Source organism: Callorhinchus milii, unplaced genomic scaffold (genome assembly GCF_018977255.1).
Source record: "Callorhinchus milii isolate IMCB2004 unplaced genomic scaffold, IMCB_Cmil_1.0 Scaffold5, whole genome shotgun sequence".
NCBI classification, from domain to species: domain Eukaryota; kingdom Metazoa; phylum Chordata; class Chondrichthyes; order Chimaeriformes; family Callorhinchidae; genus Callorhinchus; species Callorhinchus milii.
The window spans coordinates 45,768,840-45,787,552 of record NW_024704746.1 but is presented as its reverse complement, the minus strand read 5'-3'; the positions used below and the strand labels follow the sequence as shown (position 1 = coordinate 45,787,552).

The following is an 18,713-nucleotide window of genomic DNA, read 5'->3' as shown; positions in this document are numbered from 1 at the left end:
TGCTTCCGTGCTGCACATTAGGTGTAAATCTATAGAAATACTTAACTCAGTCAAACATATTTGCCCACGAAACATACAGTAGATTCTGTGAAGCGCTTTGAGACGTCTGGAAGATGTGATAATGCACTATATTAAATGCAAGGATTATCATATATGTGTGTAAGCCATTGGTAGTCAATGTGCAGAGACTGAAGTAATTACTTTATAAAAATTTCAGAAGTCACTTACACAATGGAATGGGGATTTGGTGGTTTCTGACCATAGTAGCTGTATGGAGCTGTGAGGCCACATAACTTGCATTCAAACACTCCTTTTTGCTCTAGCTCCTCATTTGACTGCATCTGGAATAGAGATAACAGCGACCATTCGAAATTAATTAACTTTTTTTCAATCACAAAACACTAAAAATGGAGAAAGATGTACCCAAACCATAAACAGCAACATAGATTTGTTGCAGCTTTAAGAAACACAATGGCCAAAAAAGACATACCACGAAGGGATTGGTTAAATGAGAGTCTGAACTTAGCGAATCGCCAGAGCAGTGCTGCAGAACATTTGATCTCAACATCTCTGCATCCATGTGCGGAGGGAGGGGGAAAGATTATAATAATGATCCTTGCATTTGATATAGCGCCTTATCATGTCTTCCAGACATCTCAAAGTGCTTCACAGAATATACTGTAAAGTGAATTGACTATATTTTGTGGACGAAATGCGGCAGCCAATTGCACACAGAAGCGTCCCACAACAATCGTGGATTGAGTAACCAAATTATTTATTTATTTGAAAGGATTATAACCCCCGGAAAAACGATCTACCAATCGATTAACAACTGGGTTCCTACTTACTGATAGGTAAACAGACGTGTGGAGTAAGAAACTTGCCCAACGTTTTGTCCTGTCCAGGAATCAAATCCAGGTGCTCTCACTTGAGAGACGAGTGCTCTAACCACTGAGCTGCAGGATTACACAAATGTGACCGTCACCAAGTATGAAACTCACCCTCCAACACAATGAATAACCACGTATGAAGTGCTTTATATTAGTAATCCTTACAAACAGAGACAGTGGGAAGCATCCAGAGCAACGATACCAGGTTTTATATTTTCGGCACAAATAATAAAAACTTGCATTTATAATAGCATCCTTTCCATAGGGTAATGTCTCAGAGCACAACATCCTCACTTGCTGGGTGGGGGAGGAGAGCAATCGAGGTTTTGGTGAAAGGAATCAATGGTGGTGGAGTCCTGTAGTGTTTTCGTTAGAGCACTCGCAGGGAAAAATCTTAGGCCAGTTTACTTACTCCACACACATATGTTTACCTATCAGTAAGTAGGAACACGATTTGTAGTCCATTTTCCAGGGATAATAATGCCTTTAAAAACATAATAATTTGGTAATTCAATCCACGACTGTTTGTGGGACACCTCTTTGCACAATTGTCTGCCATGTTTTGCCCATAAAATATAGTGTCAATTCACTTTACAGTATATTCTGTGAAGCGCTTTGATCGTCTCGAAGATGTGATCAGGTGCTACATCAAATGCAAGAATTATTATTGTTTTTAACTGTCACCTGCTTGTGTTTTTGTCCTGTATATAAATAAATCTATTTTCCTTGGTTTTCTTTGTGGTAAAGTTTATCTGCCTGCATCTGGTCTCCGCGCAAAATGTTTGGGGCAGTCTTTATACTTTGCCAGCAAAAACACAATGTAGGAAAATAGATTATGGTCATATCGCAGGCATGATACAAACCATGACTGAATTCAAGCTTGGGTTCACCTCCTACACTTCTCAAGATATCCTGGAGAGAACTGTGGGCAAACAGTTATAATAATAATAATAATAATCCTTGCATTTGATATAGCGCTTTTCACGTCTTCTAGACGTCCCAAAGCGCTTCACAGAATACACTGTAAAGTGAATTGACTGTATATTTGTGGGCGAACTCGGCAGCCAATTGCGCACAGCAATGTCCCACAAACAGTCGTAGATTGAAAATGACCAATTTATTATTGTTTTGTTTTTTTGGAGGGATTATTATTAGGCTCCGTGTGGAGTAAGGAAACTTGCCCAAGGTTTGGCCCTCTGCCTGGAACTGAACCCAGGTCTCTCGCTTGCAAAGCGAGTGCTCTAACCACTGAGCTACAGGACTCCTGTAGTGTCCGGCAGACCGGAATGAGAGTGAACAGGGGCTGGAGGGGACACCATATTTTTTTTTTGGGGGGGGGGGGGGGGTCAGCCGATTGTGTCTGACCCGCGCGGAAACCCGTCACCGCGCTGAGGCGTATCCAAACCGAGCTGAGATTTCCACGCGTCGCACCGGCACCGGCACCGTGGAAATCCCAGAGGTGGATGGTGGGGAATGCGCGCTCTCTCCAGGCGCAGGTTGGCAACAGCCGATGGTGGGCGACCCCGGAGTGCGCGTTGGGGGTAACTGCTGGAGTCTGAGCAGATCGACCCCCACAGACACTGCTTACCACTGACACTGCTGTCTGGTCAGGTGTCTGCCCCGCGGTTTGTCCACCGAGGGCCGCCCTGTGTCGCACAGTGACGGTGACTGGGGGGGCGGGGCTGGGGCTGCGCGGATACCCAGGATGCACTGGTGGTGTCATGGCGGCGCCCATGGCCAGAGGAGCCGCCGCTCTCCGGCGCGGCCGGTCTCTGGTTTCGGCCGCGGCTTCGCCAGGCCCCGCGGCCCCCAGGCGTTGGAGCAGCAGCGGCAACATCCGCTCATTGCACCAGCGCGGCATCTTTAAGGACACCTTCCCGGAGGCGGGCGACCTGCCCCGGCTCCTGGCCTCGGGTGCTCAGACCGTCTACTGCGGCTTCGACCCCACCGCCGACAGCCTGCACGTCGGCAACCTGCTCGCACTCATCGGCCTCCTGCACCTGCAGCGGGCCGGACACCGCGTCCTCACACTGCTGGGGGCAGCCACCGCGCGGCTGGGTGACCCGTCCGGCCGGAACAGCGAGAGGCAGCCACTGGACGCTTCCCGCATCGAGGAGAACGCGAGAGGTGTCCAGGAGGACATCCTGAAGGTGTTCCACAACCACCGCCACTGCTTCTGCAACGATGACCAGGTTCACTCTCTGGGCACACATTACATCCTGAACAACTCGTCCTGGTACCAGGGCAAAGAGGTGGTGGATTTCATGGAGACTGTGGGCAGACATTTCCGCATGGGCACCATGCTGAGCAGGCACAGTGTGCAGAGCCGCCTGAGGAGCGCCGAGGGCATGAGCCTGACAGAGTTCACCTATCAGCTCTTCCAAGCTTACGATTTCTATCATTTGAACCAACATTATGGCTGCAGGATCCAGCTGGGAGGCACAGACCAACTGGGCAACCTGATGTCTGGATATGAATTTATTCAAAAGTAGACCATCTTAAATTCTCTTCCCAAGTATATATTTTGTGGATAATTTGAGCAGTACTCAACAGCAGCTTGCATTTGTATAAATGTGTATAAATGCGTTGCATAAAAAACACTATGACAAATGCATTGAATAAGAAAATAGGACATTGGAGTCCTGTAGCTCAGTGGTTAGAGCACTCGCTTTGCAAGCGAGAGACCTGAGTTCAATTCCAGGCAGAGGGCGAAACCTTGGGCAAGTTTCCTTACTCCACACACCTAATAATAATCCCTCCAAAACCAAAAACAATAAATAAATTGGTCATTTTCAATCTACGACTGTTTGTCGGACATTGCTGTGCGCAATTGGCTGCCGCGTTCGCCCACAAATATACAGTCAATTCACTTTACAGTGTGTTCTGTGAAGCGCTTTGGGACGTCCTCTCGACGTGAAAAGCGCTATATCAAATGCAAGGATTATTATATTATTATTATTTATACAGTGGAAACCGCTTTAGCCGGCCGCCTGTTAACTCCGTTAAGTCAAACAAAATGCCCAACCCGAATTCATTTGTATTTTTACCTGTTTTAAATATGCCGCTTGATTCGGATAAAAGTTCAGTTAATCCGGTCAAAATGCCCGTTGGTCGCCGCTGATTGTACTTGCTCTGGCCTCCTGTATCTTGAATGGAGATGGGAGGAGTCTACTTGTGATTGATTGACAGCAGACTCTGGCCATTCACAAGTGGCTGGAGTTGGGTTGTCAATCTGTGTGGGGGGTGGGGGATGGGTAGGAACAAGGGAGGAGTCACATCAGGATTGATTTGAGTCCTGCCCACTGGCTGGAGCAGTTTGTGAACAGCTGGAGCCCATCCATTCACAAGCAACTCCAAAACTGTCAATTACCGAGGAGCTGCTGCTATTTGGTCCCCTTCCTGTCCAATCACAGTAGCAATGGGTGAAAGGAAGCTATTTTGCAGCCAAACAAAACTTACTATATTTTACTGAATCCCATGAGAGTATTTTATTTTGAACTCCTAGGTTAAAATACTTGATATGCTGTTTGATTAATCAACATTGCTTCAAGTGAAACAGCATTATCATATACTAGCCGTACCCATTACAGCCACGCTTACAACCAGTTTCATTTAATCGGCCTTCTCTCTTTCATCTGGCATTTTTATTTGTCCTTGAAAGGCTTGATCTTTGCTCCTTAGACATCTTTATCCCTTAAGATTAAGAAAATGTGCTATTGAACTCGTTAGTATCCCTTGTTCAAATATTTGCACACATATTCTTTTGTGAGGAATCCTGTGAGAAGACTCCTGTTGGGAGGACTCAGTGGGAGCACTCCTGTTGGGAGGGCTTAGTTGGAGGCCTTGGGAGCACTGCTGTGGGAGGACTCCTAATTGGGAAGCCTCAGTGGGAGGACTCCTGTTGATGACTCTACGTTAATCGGTTAGACAGACACACAGACAGACATTTTGTCCTTATTAATATAAATGTATCTCTCTAGAAGGGTATGTCGCTACTGTGTTGTAGAATACCATGCATACTTTTTTGGGGGGCTTAATTAAAGCATTTTTAAATATATTTTTTAATATAGCTTATCAACGATAGGAGATCCCCCCAAAAAAAATATGTACAAGACGCCCCATGCAAGACCTTTCCGACAAGGTATAAATTAGGTCACTGGCAGACAGACAAACAGACATTTTGTCTTTATTAGTATAGATTATATGGTGCTGTTGGCGCCACAGCCTCTCCTCTGCTGGGCAGGAATGGTATTTCGGCTAACCTCAAGTCACCTCTTAAGCCGGACAAAACTGCCACACCCAATATGTCCAGTTGAACCAGCTATTTTAAGAGATTTCTACAGGTGGGGGAAGAGTAAGCAAATGGCTTCAGAAGAGAATTCCCGGTGACTTTAGTATAGTGACTGACGGATCATGGGGAGAAGCGAGAGTTGAGTACACAGGGTGGAAATAGAGAGCTGGAGAAGATTGCGCAAGTGAGGTAGAGTAAGTCCATACAGGGAAATACAAGGACAGAGCAAAGATCTTAAATTTAATCCAGTACTGTTAATGGGAACTGATAGAGCTTTGTGGAGCCTTATGTGGGACAAAACTCAGGCTGCAGAGTTCTGGATCAGTTGAGAGTAAAGCTCAGGATGCTGGCAAGGGTAGCATTGGTAAATCTATTCTTGAGGTTGTGATTAATCATGGTTAACGGTTACAGCAGCAATGGGGCATAAGTGAATAATATTTCAAGGTTGATGAACTAAATGTGCAGTTGGAAGTTCAATTTAGGCAAGCAAAATGCTGACCCATGTAGGTACTGGACAGACCCTAACAAGATATAGTCTTGAGTCCTCTTAACATTCAGCAGCAGAAATCTGGCTTGATGTCATATAAGCAATAGTCTTGAAATTAAGGACAGAGATTGTCAGGTGAAGTTGGGTATCAATGTACAGGATTCCCCCATTATAAAGCTGGACATCTGGGTCCAATAGCTCAGAGAATGTGACAAAAGTGAAGCACAAAAAAAGGATGACTTTCAGATTGTCTGTTTATTGCTGAGGCCACTTCCTGCACACACACACACACATTACATGCAGGAAACTGATAATGTTACTTATTGCCCAAAGCACAGGAAATGATGTTAACAATACTTTCTGCGAATAACATGCATGCACAGCATGCAGGAAGTGACGATATCCATCCTATATTGTGCACAAGGTGATATGTGGGGCAATCGGACAATATGGAAGTCAGGTGATATAATAGTGTTGTTCTCTATATTGGAAATGAACACCATGCATGTGAATGTTGTTGTCAAGTGGTATTTTGTAGATTAGTCATTGGAAAGGATCACACCAGAGGTACTATGAGGGCATAGGATGAGATGCAGTGATGGCTTAGATTCTTGGCTTCTGATGGAATGTTTCACATTTTCTCATTTCTTTTCCATAAACATCTGTTAGGGTAACTGGGCAAGAAGTCTATGGCATCACAATACCTCTGGTAACAAGCACCTCAGGTGATAAACTGGGTAAAAGTGCAGGAAATGCCGTATGGCTGGATAGCAAGAAGACCTCACCCTTTGAACTGTACCAGTATTTTGTCAGACAGCCAGATTCCAATATGGAAAGGTATGTGCGTCCTCCTTGCTTTTCAGTTGTTTGTGCTTCGCTTTCTGTATCTGGACATACTCATCTCATCCAATGCAGTTTCTCTGGCCCTTGATCCTGCAGCGTGAACCATTCTAGTGCCAAGGGTAAAGTCTTTCAGGAACTGTCTATCCACTTGGACCAGTTGGTAGCACTCTTGTCTCAGAAGGTTGCTGATTCAAGCCCCACATTGACTCACACAGTCTAAACTGACACCCCAGTGCATTGCTGGGGTTGTGCTGCATTATTGGAGGTGCCATACTTTGGATGACACATTACATCTTCCTGTTCAGGTGAACGTGAAAGATCCCATAGCACTATACAAAAAAGAAGGGAGCTTCTCCTGGTGTCACCATAAATACTCAAGATTTATTTGGGGAAAGTCAATCGAATAAAAAAACAATTCTCCAGGGGAAAATAAACATATTTATCCCCTTTAGGGCTTTCTCAACTTTTGGATATGTGTGCATCACAATCCTGCTGATTGATATACGCTCACAAAAGATGTCTGAATCCTGGGATGGTATACAGATGACCTAATTGTATGTATGTAACCTGGTTCTCCGAGAAGACCTTACATTAGATAAGATGATAAATGAATTGCAGAAATAAATGCTACAGTTCAATAGTTTATGGTTGTGTTGATTAGTTTTAGGATAGTTACCGTTAAGTAATTATTTACATATAAAGTAGTCAATAGCTGGAAGGGTTACCATTAAAGGTGGGTTTAAGAAGGATCGAAGATTCTCGTGATCTTGTCCCACATTAAGATAAGATAGCTGATCATTGTTTTTGCACAACGTCTGATCTTTTAACTCAGCCATTTCTGTCGTTCACAAAACAATTGTTTTGATTTCTTTAGGTATCTGAAACTTTTCACTTTCATTCCGCTTCTTGAGATTGAAAATCTCATGGATAACCACAGGAAAGATCCTGGAAAGCGGCTTGCTCAAAAACGACTCGCAGCAGAAGTCACTAAACTAATTCATGGCAAAGAAGGGCTTGTGTCTGCCAAGAAGTAAGTATACTGACCAAACCAGTTCTCTCTCTAGGTTCTGCCTCTCTGGTGAGTTAGCATTCTCAGTTACTGATACGTAAATGATGACCTGGATACCACAAGGGAACAAATCTAAGTTTGCTGATGGTGTCATAAATTGTGGAGAGCAGAACATTGCAAAGTGACATACACCAATTCAGTGGTGGAGAGGACTATGAAAGACAGAGTTCAATAAGCTAAGTTTGAAGCATATATTGATTTTAATCAAAGTGGATGGAAATGCATTTTAAATAGGGAAACAATAGGAGGCTTGGTGAACAACGTTTAAGACATTAAATTGTTTAAAGCTAGTTTGAGGGGGGAGCAAAATAATTTATGGATTTTGGGCCTTACAACAAGGGATCTGGAATACATTAACAAGGAATTGATTCTGCCATTATATAGAATATTGTTCGAACCTCACTTTGAAGTTTTGCGTTCAGTCTTTGGTACCCAAATTTAAGAATTGCTAGCCCTGAAAGGCTCCCAGTGATGATTCATCGGCGTGAAGGGTTTTAGCTGTGTTGACAGGTTGGGCCACCTTGTGCTATATTTCCTAGAGCTCAGAAAGTTAATAGATGATCCGATTGAGGCATTTAAAACAATGAAGGTGAATTGACAAACTACACTGGGGATGACAACAGGAATCCAAAACAAGGGGATGTGCAACACATTGTGCTGGCCTGATTGTAATTGGTTTTGTCTACAACAGATGCACAAATGCCCTGTATCAGAGCAGTGTGGCTGCCCTGGAAACGATGTCAGACAAGGAGCTTCAAGAGCTATTCAGAGAAGCCCCCTTCTCCGAGATACTACTCGAACCTGGGACATCAGTGCTTGATCTTTGTCGTAAAGCTAATGCTATTCCAGATGGACCCACAGGGTACGTGTCCAGTGCAAACCATAGTGTCTCATCAACTTTCAAATAATCCCAATCAGTGCTATAGCCGAAACCCCACCAGTGCTGCCCTACTTGTGTAATACGTTCATTATTTCTCAGCAAATTTCCTTCCCATCACAACATTGAAAAATGTAGCAGGCCTACTCCTGTGAACCTGCTCTAACAATCTGGCTTAATGATAAACTTAGTCAAGCTCTCTGAACTGTACCTGTGAATTTTACAATTCTTGCAGCAGCCTCCTATGTGCATTGCACAGGGAATGAATGCAGCTTTACAACAGAGACAGTACTGTGTGGTTGCATTAGGTGGCACTTGCAGTCTGGCAGTATGAACTGTCTTCACTACATTTTCTCCTCTCTGGAATTTGAGAGGCAGTGACGCATGCTGGCATGAATGTGTGCAGCCCAACATCATCGAATCTGGATTTTGACACTGGGCCTGTCTTAATGCCTTTTTGTCACTGGACAGCTTGAAGTGATTCCTGAACCGATGATTTTCTGCCGATGGTGACTGGTGACCCTCAATAAAAGTCTGAATTCACTAAAAAAGTTGATTCTTTCCTTGCAGATATCAGATAATAACAAATGGCGGAATTTGGATAAACCATGTGCGAGAAGCCAAAGCAGAACAAGTGCTGGTTTTGGGGCAGCACATTCTATCTAATGGCCTATCACTGCTTCGTGTTGGGAAGAAAAACTACTACATTGTGAAGTGGCTGAATATGGCGACCTAATCAAAGTCCAGTTTTGCATTGAATACCCTTTCACCATGGTTATGAAGCAATGTTCTCTAATTCTTGAGTACAACCTAGTTAAAACTTTGAAAATGGTCAGAGATGTGGAGCAAGTTCAAGAGCAGTCTTTGTGAAGTTTACATGAAAGAGGATTGCCCCCATAGCTCTGATGATAGATCGCTGGTCCGAACAAAAAGATTTGTGCTAATGTTGCAAAATTGACTGATGCTATTGAGTGTCTATCATTTAGTGTATTTTGGAGGTTGTTGGCTGGACCACTTTGTAGAAAGAGATACTGTAGACTATGGTTGGGAGAGGGTCGAGAGAGAGGGAAGAGAAGGGGACAGAACAATAAGTCCACTCCCCTCAATTCCTTTTGCTCTTACTCAGGAGGTGGTGTTGCTACTCTGTTGCCCATTTGAAGCTGATGTGGCGGTAATAGGAGATGTGGTACTGGTGAGGAAAGTGACATTCTAGATAGAATACTTGGAGACAAGAATTCAGCTCTACTACGAGAAGGAAGAGCGCACAGAGAATTAGAAAGTTAAAAGGATCACCAAATGTAGCCTCAGGCTTGCATACTGATACTTAGAACACATTGCTGAGATCTGACATGCACCTGAACAGATAATGCATCCGGAAATAAAAACTCCTTGTGGGAGAAAATCCTTATTTTAGTAAAAAAACATCAAAAAGAATAAAATAAATAGACCACCTGAAGAGTGTGTATGTGAATTCATTGTACAGTATAATATCTCCCACAAAATATTCAGTCAATTCACTTTACAGTAAATCCTGTGAAGCACTTTGACCTGTTTCAACGTGATACTGTGCTATATCAAATGCAAGGATTATTATTATATCAGCTTTCCTTCTGAGCAGTCTTTCCCCGGTAAACCAAGATCTCAGAAAGAACTATCAAAACCTGATCACTTCCAAAGTAGATGTCAGAGCTAACAACATAACATTCCATGTCATAACAATGTGAATAGAATGAAAAGTCGTGTCGTAGGGGTAGCAACGAAAGAAAGTCCACAACAAGACCGGGGGGGGGCGAGAACTGTATAATCTATATATCAACCTAGTAATGACAAAAAAACCTTGTCCAGTTAAACAAAGATAACAACAACAACAACAATATTACATTTACATAGTGCCTTTCACGTCGAGAGGACGTCCCAAGGCGCTGGACAGACAGAGTTTCAGACCCGAGCTGGTAAATAAATATTTACCATATTTATTTACAATTTAAATTTACAATATAAAATAAATTTTAAACATTTAAAATTTATATTTACAAGTTGATAAAGGCAAACGGAAGTAGTCTTGATCATCCAAACGCCAACTACACCAGTTGCATTGAATGCATAGCCATCTTGTACTTCAATCAATAAATGCCTTGTTGTGTTGCATCATACTGTGTAAACTGCATATTTAAAAACATAATAGTAACAGTCGAGTAATCTGAGGGATATGGGCTCTTAGTTTTCACTAACAATACAGTTCAAAAAATTAAAATCATTTTTTCCTAATGATATGTAATTATTCATTCAAAATTCAATCTCACCCATTGGAATTTTGTTCGAATGCTCAATCATGTATCCAATCAGTTCCAGTGTTCCCCACCACCAGATGGGGCACTAAACCCAAAATGCATCAGTCCCACTTCTTTATGACCACACCTGAAAAAATCATACATTATTGACTCAAGGAAATGGGTTTTACGTTTTCGGCTGTAAACTTCCCTTTTAATTTTATCTTGTACAGGTACAGTACAGTTTCCCTTTAATGAATTACAACTGTGCTATATTTATAGATGGTTAACACAACCTATAATCGATTTACTTTTGTACACAAGTTTTCTAAATACTTGTTTAACAAAACAACTTTGTAATACTGCTACATAATGATCTGCAGAAGCAACTATATCTCACCTGGGCCAGTTTAAAAGGAGAAAAACAAAATCTGTAAAGCTCCTATGAACTGGCAAAGGTAATTGAATAAACTCCAAAAGTTTGCACAGCATTATACATTATCACTATTTGCTCATCAACTCCTACCATTTAGATTTACAATGTTTAATAGGAAGGGAAATTAGGATATCAATGCAATCATATCTGTTGCTGTTATTGTATTATTCTATCAGTGCTATTTTATCACAATTTAAAAGGTATTCTTAAGACAACAACAACTTGCATTTATTTATTGCTTCCTTCACACCAGACTGCATCTCAGAGCGCTGAACAATTGTGGAGCCCAATGCGGAGCCAGGGGAAGGGTGAAGGTGACCATAGGAATTTGAAGAGGAAGGTCTTTAAGGAGGACATGAAAATGGGGAGGGGGCAAGACAAAGGGATTGAGGGAGAGAGTTCCATAGCCTTGGGCGTAGTGGCTGAAAGCACGGTCACTAATGGTAGGATGGAGCGTCTGAGGGCCAAGGAGGAGGCCAGTGCCAGTTGAGTGGGGGCTGTGGGTAACGATGTAGGGAGAGAGCAGGTTGGATAGATAGGGAGGTGCCAGGACGTGAAGGGATTTAAGTACAAGAGTGAGGATCTTGAAATTGATCCTCTCTGTGACAGGAAGCCAATGGAATTTGACAAGGATTGGGGTAATGGAGGTACGGAATTTAGTGCGGTGAAAATGCGGGTGGCAGAGTTTTGAATTAGTTGAATCTTGTGAATAGTGGAGCAGGGGAGACCGGCGAGGCGGGAGCTGATAAGTAATCAAAGCGGGAGGTAACAAAGGCGTAGACAAGGGTTTCGGCGGCTTTTGGAATGAGGTACAGACAAAGGTGGGCAATGTGGTGGAGGTGGAGGTCCTGGCCAGGGCAATGTGGTGGAGGTTTAGGTCTTTATTTGCAAATAATCAATTGCAAATTAAGACTAGTTAACAATTTTCCACGATTCTGCGCAATCTTAAACTTTAAAATAGTCTTGCAGGTTAGAATAGAATTTCAGGCCCCAGGTAAATGAATCATTTCTGTTTCAGTCATGCTATTCTCCAGTCATGCAGCTGCTGTCATTCAATGTCTAGAAAAACATGAGTATTCAAGATATCATTGAGTTTAAGGTTGGTGTCAAACTATCTGTACCAACATGTACACCAACATGTACACCAACATATTTACCTGTGTAGCAGCACCGGTGAAGCAGGTTTTTCTACAAGTATCTTAGGAATAGTCTCAGAATGGGGACTATGAGGATGTGCCTGCTATAATCTAATTTCTTTCTCTGAGAGGAGACACCATTCCTTAAAATATCCATGCCAATGTTTTTGTCACACAAGGGTTGTATGAATGACTGGAAATGTCAGTTTGTTATTCTGAAAAATATACTGTACAGTAAGCACTCACTTTTTTGATGAACATATGGTTAAATGAGGAATATCCCTGTGGAAAATGTTCCACTTTGACACCAATGCAAGCATTAAGCACTGTCAGGTTTTCTGAGAGCCAACTGCGCTACAGAGTGAAAATCTTTCCAAATCTACCCCAATAATAGGGCTCACCCCCCCCACCCCCACCCCCATAATTGCTCCATGATTCCACTGGTGTCATTTATCACATATGAAACCAATTACCCTGTGGTTTGTAAGAACAAAGTTTCAGAGCCAAATTGTGATGTAGAAACTGAATTGAGTTTATCAACTTTATTTCACTTAAGACTATGCCATTAGGAAAATTATGTTTATCCTAGTATTACGGACTTCATTCAACCTCAGGCAAAACAACAGTTTCTAATGAAATCCTCCATTACAGGCTTCAACAAGCAGGCCTGGAATTATATATCTCAGAGATATCACAGTTCTTCTGCCTCTGCATAAAAAAAACTTTCAAGTTCTCCTGTAATTGTCTGGAAACCTGGTGTATAGATAGCATACTCCTAATTTTTAGCCAGTGGCATTTTACAGTGCCCCAGTTAAAACATTATCTAAGAAATATTAAATATTGACCAAACTCCTAGACATTAAGATAGAGTTGGGTATCATCAAAACCTAGTTTGACTGCATCAGGCTTTTTTTTGTGCAGAGTGAAATCACTGCCTTCACCAGAAAACCCCTCTGAAATCTGAAATTTGCAAGGTAAGGGTAGTCATTAACCGTCATCTTCCTGTTCGTTCGTCACACAGAGCATGTGATGCTTTACCACTGGGCCACTTCCACAAGGTTCTTTTGAATATGATTATTCTATTTCTATACTTGTATTTAAGTTCTGCCTTGGTACTTTAAAGTTGAATTAAGTAACAAAAAACTTGGAAAGGTAACCATTATTATGAATTAAAAGATTAATTATTTATGAATTATTTATTAATTATAAAATTAACCTACTTGAAATCCTAGTTCTCTGAAATAGTGCCTGTTGAATGTTTTGCGGCCTTCAGTATTGTGTCAGGAGGGGTGGATATCTCTCAATTCTTGTTCGTTTTGGAGTGTCATTCAAACAATTGGACAGTGTTACAGCTTTCTTGCACATTTCTGGCTCTGGTATTCAGCACAAAAAGCAACTCCTGTTTGCAGTGTTCATGCACTAAGTAACCATTTGAAATTCTGTATATGCAGAAAACAAAATATTCAACCAGACCACAATTATATGTAGATGTTCTGTACACAGTGCACTGTATCGAGTGGCAGAGTAATTTGATACTTGAAGACCGCTATGAATTATCTTTGTATGCAGTGGAAGCATATTTGACAATATTTGTGCAATTTCATTCATTTTGTAACACAATGAACACTTGAAATGCAGTCCAAGTTTAAAAGGCTAGTCTGGAAAAAGCACCACACAGAGTGCGCCATGAATTGCACGTATAGAAACAAAAATATTTCTAGCGTAGTAGTACTCAGGAATAACCACAAGGATGAGAGGAAACTGAAACAGTATTCCGTCCAGTAGTAAATCTTAAAATTCTCAAGAGTTAACAGACAAAAACAGATAAAATAATGCCCTAACCGAAAAAAACATGCATTACTTTATCAAACCTGGAGTAGAATTGTCTCCCAGTAGTTTTTGGTAATGTGAACGGTATCATTATCACGTATGTTTCTGTAATGCTATTCAATAGGAATCTTGTATGCTTGCTGGGTCATACACTGGATTTATAGGCAATGGGTTCACTTAGACACAGTGGGTTAATTACTTGCTGCTGATCCATCAGTTCAGCACAATTTAATGTTTGGTTAAGCAAAGCTCCTCTAAATTGCAGACACCATCTGAACCAAATGATAAGTTTCAGTGTAATGTGCATCAAGTAATTACAACTCTCTCCCTCTATACTCCTTTCTCTTCAGTCCACAGCACCTGAGATCCTTAGGACAAAGATAGCAAATGAAGACAGTTTAGTTGGTATCCTTGACTGTCTTGAAACTTTGTAATGCTGGGCTTCCAAGAAAACAGTGAAGTAAACTCATCCTTGTGGTTATTCCTGGGCCATCCATCTGACATGAAGGTGCTATATAAAGTAAATTTGTATTGTGTTGTTGTATTCACCAGTTTCTGGCAGTTAGGATGAAAAAAATGTTTTAGTCATATGTTTGCAAACAAGCACAAATTTTAGTTGCATCGGTTTATGCAGAATAATCCAGATCACTCCATTGACCTGAAAGGTTAACTCACTTTCCTCTCCCATAGATGCTGTCCGACCTGCTGAGTGTTCCCAGAAACTTCTGTTTTTATTTCACTCCATTATTTGTTTGTTAATCACAAAAGCAAGATTGAGGAAAATATAACTACACGTACCTGAACAAACTGTAAATCTAAACTTTTTTTAAAAAAAAGTCATTGTATCTGCACATTTATTTGAATGACTACTGAATTTGTTGCATTTTTGATCTCAATATATGAGTGTGGATCAATTTAAAATGAGTGCTAAAATGTAGAAATTTGCTTGTAAAACGTTTCTCAAAAATAATACATCAAAGGAGTAATTTTCTAATTTATTTAGAAACATTGTTTAGTTTAATAACATGTAAAATGCATCAAATAAAATTTAAATTGATGAAACCTAATTCTCTACCTGAACTTCCTTTTGGCTATGCAGAAATTGTGATGTTTATGGCCACCCTACAGAAGCCACCTGTTCCATTAAATGCAAATGCTTACACATTAAAAGAGGAATAGATTTTATGTTGCTCTAGGTCCAAAGATTAGAAAGAACAAATATGAAAATATAGATTAGAAGATTAGTCCACAGAGTTTCAGAATTTCCTCTGAAACCGAGAAGTTGAAAGGTTACTGAATTGCATTGCTTTACTTGGTAGTAATATACTTGATAACACTTGAAATAGCCTCATAAGTATTGGCATTTGCAGCTGTTTTAAGAAATAACTGTAACCATGTTGATGCCACTTACCAATCACCCTCACAGAGAAACATTCACCAAAATGCTACTCTTATGAGTAAAATTAGTTTTGATCTATAGTTCTAAGTGCTCTGAGACGCAGTCCAGCGTGGAGGGCGCTATATAAATCCAAGTTGTTGTGTTGTTGTTGTTTGTCACATTTTATTCAAATTGGGAACTCTGAGTAAAACCTGGGAAGATAAGATTAGAAATAACAAATATCAAAAATGAACTCACTAAAATTTCTTGGAACACAAAGAAATATTGAATGATGAACAAAATTGGAAATAGTATTGTTATCTTTAATTTAATCCCACAATACCCAATCCAAGTTTATAGATATTTTCAAATTGCACTAAAGGTCAGTCTTAATTTCCTATCTTCACTTCAAGTCAGCTAGAAGAAAGAAATGTGCTTATAGAAGAATACCCTAGGGAGTGACAAAATACATGTCAAATTCAATTCTTCATTTCTAAAAAATATTGAACTACATGTCACAAACATTTCAATTGCTTTTGTTTTAGTAGTAAAAATATGATTTTTATGCAACCAACCCACCAAGTAGGGTTACAGTAAACTTTAAGAATTAAGGTAACAAATAAGCCTCAAATCTGAAGCCAGTTTTTTTTTGAGAAAGGGCATTTTGTAAAAGAATGTACAATTTTGATCATACCATTGAAATTATACCAAGAACACAAAGTTCAGTTCATACATTCTTAATACATGTTTTTGCTGATTAGTTGCAAGTTAATGTTGGTCACAGTAAATGTGTGAAAGAATTCACTAGTCCCACATTTTTTTCAGTTAATTTATATTTGATTTGATTTCCAACACAGACAAACAAAAATCCATAAAACCAACAGTCATACATTGTTAAGAAAGGAGTATATGTCATTCACCACTCTACAAATATTGGGTGACAACAGTAAGCTCCTGTTGAGGACAGTTATTGAAACATGGTTTGGGGGTCCAGTCCTGGCATAACGATTCTATCCCCCATTAACCAAGTTAATGGTCCTTATTTACCAACTGCAAATACTACAGACCATGCCGTACCTTGTTACATTATCTAGCCAGAATTATTTTAGATAACTAGTCTCATCATGTAGACTGGTTGATACATTATTTAATTCACAGATTAATTAAATTCACTTCCTCTGAATCTGAGAAGTTGAAAGGTTACTGAATTGCATTGCTTTACCTGGTAGTAATACACTTGATAACACTTGAAATAACCTCATAAGTATTGGCATTTGCAGCTGCTTTAAGAAATAACTTTAACCATGTTGATGCCACTTACCAATCACCCTCACAAGAGAAGCATTCACCAAAATGCTACTCTTATGGGTAAAATTAGTTTTGATTTATTGTTTGTCAGATTTTATTCAAATTGGGAACTCTGGAGTAAAACCTGGGAGGACAAGTAGCAGTGCTCATCCAACTGCTGCCCCAACTTGTGGGTATTCCATTGCATTGAATCTTATTTGTTTTATTTCAGTTTGGAACTAACACCTCCTTATTACACATGGAACATGTGAGTAGGATCTGATAGCCTTGAGTTTTGCCCAGTCGTCTCACTTAACAGATTACCTTATTAAAATTGTTCATCTACTCATTCTTAACATAAACGTAGCACCTATTGCAGAAGTGTTAAGAAGATTACTATGCCTCCCTCATTCTCCATATACACACACATACAATTTACTCCTTATGAAATGATTTCATGATATCTTTTAATCCAGAAATTAGGTAACATTTCATCTCATACCAGAATTGATTACTTGTTTATTCTGGAATAAATTATAATATTTACAAATATTTGTCATATTTGCCAAAAATTGCTTGCTCTCTTGTGAACAAACCACATTTATGGTTTGTTGATGAAGGAACTTGTGAAGGCATTACAATAAAGATTTTAATTAATCCCTTGCAGATCTTAATTTTTATGCAATAAAAACTAGCTATTTAAAATAATTTTTCTTTGCACATCAAAATAAATTGGATAAAGATCAATGAAATAGGCACTAAAAATGGTTTAATTATTGCATCACACCTCCATAATTCTAGGTTGACATTAACAATTCAACCCAAATGAGCTCTTGTTCTGAACAAGTGCAGGATAAGCACACATTCAATAAAATCTATGCATGCCTCAATTTAGACTTTTTGTAAAAGGCATTGCTGAAATACACATCCAAAATATTTTTGAACACCAGGCTTAAAACTTTATATGAAAAAATAGATTTATATATATATATATTTATATTCCCTGAAGATTTTATTACTCACATAAAATCAGATATGGCACATTGCCTCAATATAGAAAACTTCAGAAACTAGGAGTTGACATTACTTTTATGGGCCACAAAAATCCTATTTTATGAAGCAGGAATGGTTGCTTAATACCACAGAAGTCAGAAGAAAATGTCATAGAAAAGAGATAAAATGTAACTGGAAAGATAGAAAAATACACTGATATGAACGGTTACAATGCAATTCAACGGGAGACCTGTCATTAAATCATGTCCATTAGAGGCATTGTAAAACATGAAGTTGCCATGTATTATTAAAATTATCTTTAAATTTCTGGGCCTCTTTTGCAAATAGGATTCCTGACATCTAATGCTTCTAAATTCTATAATCCGGCAGCTACTCAGATGATTTAATGACAAATATACTGTTCATAGTTTACTGCAACAAAGTAAAACTCATGCTAATCTTCTAGAAATCACATACCTCTCATAGCATGAAATATTTGCCACAACTGCTTCAAAATGTGAAATGACATTTTGTGTCTTGTATTCAGGGTGGTTAAAGAGGTGGATTATCGTGATACATTTACGTAAGTTCGACATCTCCCTCTTCCCCCTCTGTAATTATTTATTAGTCAGGAATAGTCCATAACTACACACATTTTGCTCATTTATAGAACATCCATTGAACAGAACAACGGTTGTCCTTTCTAAGGATTCTCACAGGGAGTACCAAAGGAAAGGAAATTCAAGTTAAACTAAACATTTTGTGACATCTGCACAATCTTCTCTTTGACACATCTTCCCTAGGCATTAAAGAATTTGAAAGTAATATTACTGTGACCATAAATTTGTTTACAAATGTTACTCTGGTTTTGTAGATTCATAAAATGAAATTAAATAAAAAATGTTTGAACTAGATAATTATTTGGG

General features: G+C 39.8%; 2 protein-coding genes across 6 annotated transcripts in view; one reads left to right on the top strand and one right to left on the bottom strand.

The window, feature by feature from the left end:
* The window catches only part of cdpf1 (cysteine rich DPF motif domain containing 1), a 21,862-nt gene extending 3,149 nt beyond the window's left edge, over positions 1–18,713 (bottom strand). For 2 of the 5 annotated variants that reach the window (XM_042335967.1, XM_007894686.2), the window contains exons 1-4: positions 15,541–18,713; positions 13,520–13,738; positions 10,761–10,875; positions 229–341 (exon numbers count right to left, since the gene is read on the bottom strand). In XM_042335967.1, the coding sequence (XP_042191901.1) occupies positions 229–341 (113 nt within the window). In that variant the 5' untranslated portion in view covers positions 10,761–10,875; positions 13,520–13,738; positions 15,541–18,713. Of the gene's footprint in view, positions 1–228; positions 342–848; positions 873–2,478; positions 2,544–10,760; positions 10,876–13,519; positions 13,739–15,540 lie in introns of those variants that run through there. The other 3 variants (XM_007894687.1, XM_042335968.1, XM_007894688.1) reach the window with 3 other exon arrangements.
* Positions 2,603–9,913, top strand: yars2 (tyrosyl-tRNA synthetase 2, mitochondrial). The gene is made up of 5 exons (XM_007894690.2): positions 2,603–3,378; positions 6,338–6,505; positions 7,386–7,541; positions 8,272–8,442; positions 9,028–9,913. The coding sequence occupies exons 1-5, from the start codon at positions 2,612–2,614 to the stop codon at positions 9,191–9,193; spliced, it is 1,428 nt and encodes a 475-aa protein (XP_007892881.1). The 5' UTR covers positions 2,603–2,611; the 3' UTR covers positions 9,194–9,913.

Excerpts from the sequence above, each read along its gene's own strand:
- yars2 (XM_007894690.2), top strand. The coding sequence starts at position 2,612 with ATGGCGGCGCCCATGGCCAGAGGAGCCGCCGCTCTCCGGCGCGGCCGG. Across the intron at positions 7,542-8,271 it reads GGGCTTGTGTCTGCCAAGAA|ATGCACAAATGCCCTGTATC; the intron begins GTAAGTATACTG and ends TGTCTACAACAG. Across the intron at positions 8,443-9,027 it reads ATTCCAGATGGACCCACAGG|ATATCAGATAATAACAAATG; the intron begins GTACGTGTCCAG and ends CTTTCCTTGCAG.